The sequence below is a fragment of the Cervus elaphus genome, chromosome 13 (genome assembly GCF_910594005.1).
Source record: "Cervus elaphus chromosome 13, mCerEla1.1, whole genome shotgun sequence".
Taxonomy (NCBI): Eukaryota; Metazoa; Chordata; class Mammalia; order Artiodactyla; family Cervidae; genus Cervus; species Cervus elaphus.
In genome coordinates, this window is record NC_057827.1 from 71,714,262 (window position 1) to 71,722,547 (window position 8,286).

Consider the following 8,286-nt stretch of genomic DNA (forward strand, 5'->3'; position numbering starts at 1 on the left):
TTTGTTCACTCACTAAGTTGTGTCTGATTCTTTTTTGACACCATGGACTGTTGCACATCAGGCTCCTCTGTCAATGGGATTTCCCAGGCAAGAATACTGCAGTAGGTTTCTGTTTCCTTCTTTTGGGCCCAGGAGTTGAACCCGGGTCTCCTTCTGGGCAGGCAGATTCTCCACCACTGAGCCACCGACAAGCCATAATTGCCAGTGTACTCAGAGATACCTTGGAATTGAGAGCAGTGCCCACAGCAGCTCAATGGTCCTTTCTTAACTCACTTCAGTTCATAGCAATCAATATGCCATGGAGGCCCGTTTGGGAGCGACTTTCCCTGGGCCCTGACACTCAGTGCCTGTTTTATTACTAGTTTTTTTCTACACCAGCACAACTAGAATGTGATGTAGGAATTGGTTTACCTGCGTCTTACAGACGTGAAGCTAACCTGCAGCCTGGACTTGCGGTGATGTGCTGGAGGGCACACATCAGGGCACAGTGAGCCCTCCTGTCTGTGCCTGGGCTTCTCACAGTGGACCTGGCTGCCCCTACAGGGGATGCTGAACAGAGCTGGACGTGCCTACTCAGGCTCTGGTCTGTTCCTGGAAGGAGAACAGGCCTGATTTTCCTCCATTCTAGAGCTCCCTTAAGATGTTGTGGTAAAGAAAGGATTACAGATTTGTTTTCAGCACTTGTCTGAAAGTGCATGCTAGTATCTGTCTGACTATAACCTTTCCCACCAGCTATCTATGTGTCTAGTGGTAATTGCTTTGATGGTAAATATTTTACATAAAGCAAACCGCACAGTAGAACAGGATGTAGGTATTGTCTAAGCTTGTAGGGATTTATTGGACCTGGAAGCAAGGAGCACATGTAGAGCCACACACCATCATCCCCTGCAACTTGTATTATTCCCAGTGGCCCACAGAGGATCCCGTGGTGCTGCCTGTGCATTTATGCAAGAGACCAGGCAGCAATCCAAGAGCCTCCATCCTGGCAGGGACAGCTGGTCTACCAGTAGTGCAGGGCTGAGATTTCACAATGAGGAAGGAAAATCTGTTCCCTTTTCTGTAGCCTGGAGGACAGTTCAAAAGCATCAATTTCTTGGCACTCAGCTTTCTTCACAGTCCAGCTCTCACATCCATACATGACCGCTGGAAAAACCATAGCCTTGACCAGACAGACCTTTGTTGGCAAAGTAACGTCCCCGCTTTTTAACATGCTCTCTAGATTGGTCATAACTTTCCTTCCAAGGTGTAAGCGTCTTCTAATTTCATGGCTGCAGTCACCATCTGCAGTGATTTTGGAGCCCCCAAAAATAAAGCCTGACACTGTTTCCACTGTCTCCCCATCTATTTCCCATGAGGTGATGGGACCAGATGCCATGATCTTAGTTTTCTGAATGTTAAGCTTTAAGCCAACTTTTTCACTCTCCTCTTTCACTTTCATCAAGAGGCTTTTTAGTTCCTCTTCACTTTCTCCCATAAGGGTGGTGTCATCTGCATACAACTTACACATGATCACAATCTCATCAAATGTTATTGTTTAGTCACTGAGTGGTGTCTGACTCTTTGAGACCCCATGGATGGAAGCACCCCATGTTGTGCTGTCCTTCACCATCTCCCAGAGGTTTCTCAAACTCACGTCATTGAGTCGGTGAAGCCAGCCAACCATCTCATCCTCTCTCGCCCCCCTGTCCTCCTGACTTCAATGGTTCCCAGCATCAGGGTCTTTTCCAATGAGTTGACTCTTCCCATCCGGTGGCCAAAATCCTGGAGTTTCAGCTTCAGCATCAGTACTCCCAATGAATATTAGGATTGATTTCCTTTCAGAGTGACTGATTTGATCTTCTTGCAGTCCAAGGGACTCTCAAGACTCTTATCCAACACCACAGTTCAAAACCATTAATTCTTCAGTGCTCAGCTTTCTTTATGGTCCAACTCTCACACCCGAACATGACCTATGGAAGGACCATAGCTTTGCATAAAGGGACCTCTGTTGGCAAAGTATTGTACCTGCTCTTTAATATGCTGTCTAGGTTGGTCATAGGTTTCCTTCCAAACTTTTCTTCTTTTAATTTCATGGCTGCAGTCACCATCTGCAGAGACTTTGGAGCTCAAGCAAATAAAGCCTGTCAAGGCCCCCACTGTTTCCCCATCTATTATCTATGAAGTGATTATGATCATAGTTCACAGATGCCATGACCTCAGTTTCTTGAATGTTGACTTTTCAGCAAGCTTTTTCACTCTCCACTTTCACATTTGTCAACAGGCTGTCTAGGTTCCTCTTCGCTTTCTGCCGTAAGGGTGGTGTCACCTGTATATCGGAGGTTATTAATATTTCTCCTGGCACCTTGATTCAAATTTGTGCTTCATCCAGCCCAGCATTTCGCATGATGTACTGTAAATGTAAGTTAAATAAGCAGAGTGTCAATACACAGTCTTGACGTACTCCTTTCTCAATTTTGAATCAGTCCATTGTTCCATGTCCAGTTCTAACTATGGCTTCTTGACCTCCATACAGATTTCTCAGGAGGCGGGTAAGGTGGCCTGGTATTCCTGTTTATTTGAGAATTTTCCATGGTTTTTTGTGACCCACAGGCAAAGGCTTTAGTGCAGTCAATGAAGCAGAAGTAGATGTTTTTCTCATCAATTTATCAGATAGTTACAGTAATAAGACAAACAATGGATTTAAATCCTGGAGAGATGGAAATGCCCAGAGAGTAAAAGAGAAGAATATTATCTTAACTAGGGCAGAGGCCACTGAATAGAATGAAACCACCAGCAAATTAACCTGAAATGCATTCCCTGAGGTTGAGTGAGGAAAGGTGTGGTGGTGGTCACGGTGTCCTAAGTCCTGTCCCCACCAGTGCCAGTGTGGACCTGCTAAAGTGTAACCAGATGGTGTTGTTCTCCATGCACTCAGGTGTGTCTTCCTACCTGGGAGCCCGGGATTCCTGCCCGGGAACTTAGGTCCTCCCTGTATCTTGCTAGGAGGACTTTGGCTCTGGATTCTGACCTGGGACTGTCTCAGAGCACCTCAAATGGCAGTGTGACTTTTGTCCAGTCACCCCGTCCAACTGTGCCATACACTTACCATTTATGAAATGGGGAAATGGGTCCCGTGTGGAAGTGTGTAAAATTTTCATGTGTTTTCTGATGTGAAGGAAGCAATCACAACATTAGGCAGTTTAAAGTGACAGTCACCCTTTATTTTGTTCACACTCTGTGCTTTGGGAGGGTCCACCCCGTCTGACGCAGGGCTCCTGTGAGGGTCTCAAGTTCATCTCCAGGGTCCCCTCTTACAATACACTCACATGTAAGGAAGGTTGATCTGACTGTAGCCTGGGGCTCAGTCAGAGTACAGTGCTGGTCCTCATGTCCTTTTTGTGTGGACATTTCTTGGGCCCTGACTTCCTTTGCAAGATGACTGTGTCAGCAGAGTGAAGTTTTTGGTGCCCTGAGCTTCAGAATGAATTTTTAGATATCAACCCAGACACATGATTCATAAATCATTTCTAACTTTTTGTATTTATTAAAAACTCTGTCCTGACAACAACAGTGGTAACAATAACACTGACACAGGAATCAAAGCATAGACTTAGAGAATAAACTCACAAACATCAGGGTTGATAAATAGACCTGTATCATGAATAGAGAGTGTGAAGAGTACATCATGAGAAATGCTGGGCTGGATGAAGCCCAAACTGGAATCAAGGTTGCCAAAAGAAATATCAATAACCTCAGATATTCATATGACTCCACCCTCAAGGCAGAAAGTGAAGAAGAACTAAAGAGCCTCTTGATGAAATGAAAGAGGAGAGTGAAAGAGTTGGCTTAAAACTCAACATTCAGAAAACTAAGATCATGGCATCTGGTCCCATCACTTCACAGCAAATAGATGGGGAGACAGTGGAAACAGTGACTGACCTTACTTTTCTGGGCTCCAATCTCAGTGAAGCTTGTGACTGCAGCCACGAAATTAAAAGATGCTTGCTTCTTGGAAGAAAAGTTATGACTAACCTAGACAGCATATTAAAAATCAGAGACATTACTTTTCCAACAAAGATCTGTCTAGTCAAAGCTATGGTTTTTCCAGTAGTCATCTATGGATATCAGTGTTGGACTATAAAGAAAGCTGAACACTGAAGAATTGATGCTTTTGAACTGTGGTGTTGAAGAAGGCTCTTGAGAATGCCTTGGACTGCAAGGAGATCAAACCAGTCAATCCTAAAGAAAATCAGTCCCAAAGGTTCATTGGAAGGACTGACAAGAAGCTGAAACTCCAATAGTTTGGCCACCTGATGCAAGAATGGACTCATTGGAAAAGACCCTGAGGCTGGAAAGATTGAAGGATGGAGAAGAAGGGCACAACAGAGGATGAGACGGATGGAACCCTTCACCAAATTGATGGACATGATTTTGAGCAAGCTCCGGGAGTTGGTGATGGGCAGGGAGGCCTGGCGTGCTGCAATCCATGGGGTCGCAGAGAGTCGGAAAGGACTGAGTGACTGAACTGAAAGTTTCAGTTCTTTATTGAGAGACCTGTTTATTTCTGGATATTCCAGAACGCTGATCTGGATGAAATACAATGTTCTAAGAGATCTATTTTGTTGCAACATGTGGAAATTTTCTTCTTTTCTCTACTTCTCAAACTTTCTTCTTGGAAACAGCATCCATGTGTTAAGATTTTAGCCTTAAAGGAGCAAGATGTCACTAAATTAAAATCGCAGTGTGCCAAACTCATATGTGACATTTAGTGTATCTGATATCACAAAAGGGGCTGTGCTTATATCAGATAGGCTTCATGGTGTCCAAAGTTTCCTAAATCCCAAAAGTAAATGCCTGATGTGAGGCTCTTCATGGGCGAGTTGACTACTGTTGAGATTGGATTTTATACTTCTTTATTATCTAGATGTGATTCTCTCAACAGTTACAATCCCACCTCAATTTCATGGGAGAAACCAGATGACAGAGCTTTCACGTCTTTAAAGTAGAGTTTTAGAGGCCACCTGCCTCTGGCCATCTCCATGTTTCCTGTCGTGTGAAAAATGAAGGGGTTCCCTTGGAGTTCTCACTAAAATGAAGGGACCACCACAGACACATCGGGCGACAACAGATGCTGTGGTGTGTGGGTAGTGCCTGTGCCTTACAGTCATTATGGCCACTGAGCTTCTGGTTACGACCCTTTACCACGTTCAACAATTCTCAGTCAGCCGCCTCACCCCAAGAGGTCTTTTTATTTGCTGCTTCTTGCACGACTCTTCATCTACCCTCCACCCCCATCACCAGTGACGCCCATCGTGATTGTTTCACACTCATGGACACCTCCTGACACCTGATCCTCTGGAGCTATCTACTCGCAGCGACTCTCAGGAGACAGACCTAAGCCTCATATGTTGCCACCTGGTACCTTCACCTACTGGACCAATGCCCCAGAAGAACTCTTCAGCCTCACTGGAAAGGACCCTACCAAGCACTGCTAACCAACCGTCCAGAGGATAGGAACTAGGATTCCCATGACACACAGTAAGAACAGCTGAGTCCTGAATGGACTTGCACCTCAAAGCTGACCTGAATTTAATGATATTTCAGAGTTTAAGTTAGTATGTTATGAGAACTTCCTACAGTATCTGGACCAGACCTATTGGGCATTTTTCTGCCAAACCCTGGATGATAATGTAAAATGTCACGTGCTTCCCAATGACTATGATCTTGACAACACATGGGTTTTAGTTAAAAAATGCCTGAGAGCTCTCCCTATCAGTCCTCTTCTTACCTAAATGTGACAGCAACAGACTTACATTCTGCGCACTTTCCCTCTGAATGACACTGCACCCAGAAAAGTTCCTCCTGTCACTGAGAGACAAACGTTTAAAAAACCCAAGTATTGCTCATTTTCTGAGAAGGATCTTGACAAAAGTGAGGGTGTTTTAACTTGTTTAGGTCGTGTCTGACTCTGTGCAACCCTATGGGCTGTAGTCCACCAGGCTCCTCTGTCCATAGGATTCTCCAGGCAAGAATCCCGGAGTGGATTACCATGGCCTTCTCCAGGGGACCTTCCCAACCCAGGGATCGAACCCTTCTCTCCCAACTCTCTGGCACTGGCAGGAGACTCTATTACTAGCAGGTTTTTTTTTTTTTCTTCTTATCAGTAATGTCACCTTGGAAGCCCTTGACCAAAAGTGGAAAGTGTAAAAGAATTAGAATAAGAATGAGGAGGAGAAGAAGGAGAAAGTACAACGAAATAAAACCCAGTGGACAGGAGGAGGAGTTTTCATGCCCTTGGACAATCTCTGAATCGAACCTGAACAAAGTTACCTCTTCTTTTCTGCCAAAAAACTCAGGTAAAGAAAAACCACAGAGTTTTAGTTACAAGAGCCCTCCCACCTCACTTTTTACTTTGATACAAAAGACAGTCTCTCCACTTCTACTGGGGAATTGCACATGACTCTTTATAATTGCAGACTCCAATTTGTAATTCTCGGTTGGTCCTAAATAAATTCATTTTTGCTACTGAAATGCCTGGCAATCTGTTTTATGTCCAAAAGCTTACTTTCCATAATACTTTCCATTTTTTATTGGTTCCATACTATACTAAGCCGGTCACCTGGATGGACTTGTGGACATTCCTGCAACATCCTTGCTTAGATGAGAGAAAGTGGCCACAACCAGCCTGTGAGAGACTAGAGGAAATGAAGATTATTTCACTCCTGCTGAGAGGGGATATGGATATAGGTGAAGGTCATCATCCACTTTGGGGTCACATTTGGGGTCCAGATGTAAATTAGCAAGTAGGTGAATTTGCAAAAACGGAATCCATGAATAATGAGGATCACTCCCTATGGAACATCGGAATGCAGTCTGTAACACTACAACTTGCAGACTTCGAAGTGTTTGTGAAGGTAGACTGAAAGCAGGAGGGTGTGTCTTCTCACTGAACATGTACAGAAACAGCAAAAGTAACGTTTAAAGCTTTCCTGGGGCTTCTTGGGCCATTCACTAGATTTGATGACTTTGGACTCATGGAAAATGACGGTGAGCCTCAGAGTTGTAGTCAGCGTCTATGGCAAGACAAAAACAAAACAGAGAAAACACACAATTCTGACTATTGGATTACACGGGAGTGTTGGTACATATTCTACACAGACACATACATACAAACACACAACTATACTTAAACGAAAAATAAAAACTATGTATGGTTTTATGAAAGCAGTATAAGCCACAATAACGGAACAGTGAGGACACAAAAGAGGTTTCCAGGGAATCGCTGGGCGGGATGAGAAAACCAGATTCAAGCAAGAGTTCCCTCCAGGCGCCCCCAGGGCACCTGCTCCTGGGCGCAGTCCTGAACGAGGTGGGCCCTGAGCGCCCCCTGGTGGTCCTGGGCGCCCAGGCAGGGAGGTTTTTGTCTGGGCTCACGCTGACTTCCCCTCACTGTGTCCTTTGTACAGTAATAGACGGCTGTGTCCTCTGGTGTCACGCTGCTCAGTGAGAGAGAGACTTGGCTCTTGGAGGTGTCCCTGGTGATGCTGAGCCGGGATTTCAGGGCTGGGTTATAGCCTGTGCTTCCGTCACTACTTATTCCACCAACCCACTCCAGCGCCTTTCCTGGAGCCTGGCGGACCCAGCCTACAGCATTGCTGCTTAATGAGAATCCAGAGACAGCGCAGGTGAGGGAGAGGGTCTGTGAGGGCTTCACCAGGCTGGGTCCCGACTCCTGCAGCTGCACCTGGGACAGGACCCCTGTGGACAGAGAGAAACACCGTGACTCACGGGCTCAGAGGCAGCTTCCCCACGTGCCCATGTCTGATCCAGAGACACTCACCGCTGGGAGCTGACAGCACGAAGAGGAAGGTCCACAGTGGGCTCATCTTCGAGCAGATGAGAGTCACCGCTCCTGAAATCTCTTCAAGCCTGAGGAGGAGCCTGAATTTAAGTGACCTGGTGCTTTGTTTCCAGCCTGTGACCTGAGTGGATCTTTGCATGTGGGAGGGGCCTCTGCATAAAAACAGAAAACAATGAAAGGAGGTCCTGTCTATGAGGCTCCCCCTGTGAGGAGGTGCTGACTGTGCCCTCAGAGAACTCAGTCCCCGCCTGAAGACCCCTTCCCCATGCCCCCGGGCCTCTGTGTCCACGAATGAAAGGATGTGGACAGGCTCGTCAGGAAAAAAGATGTGGTCAAATATCAAGCACAGATTTTGGTAAGGGAGTAATCCCATGGAGGTTCATCTCTTCATTTGTCAATTAAACTGCTCAGATTCAAGGTCTGCATACTTGTCAGAAATTCTTATT

At 45.6% G+C, this 8,286-nt stretch overlaps 1 gene segment (V, D, J or C); it reads right to left on the reverse strand.

The window, feature by feature from the left end:
* Positions 1-7,270: 7,270 nt before the first annotated feature.
* Positions 7,271-7,968, reverse strand: LOC122706356. The segment is given in 2 exon segments: positions 7,271-7,737; positions 7,820-7,968. Coding segments are annotated over 2 exon segments (498 nt in total).
* Positions 7,969-8,286: the final 318 nt, after the last annotated feature.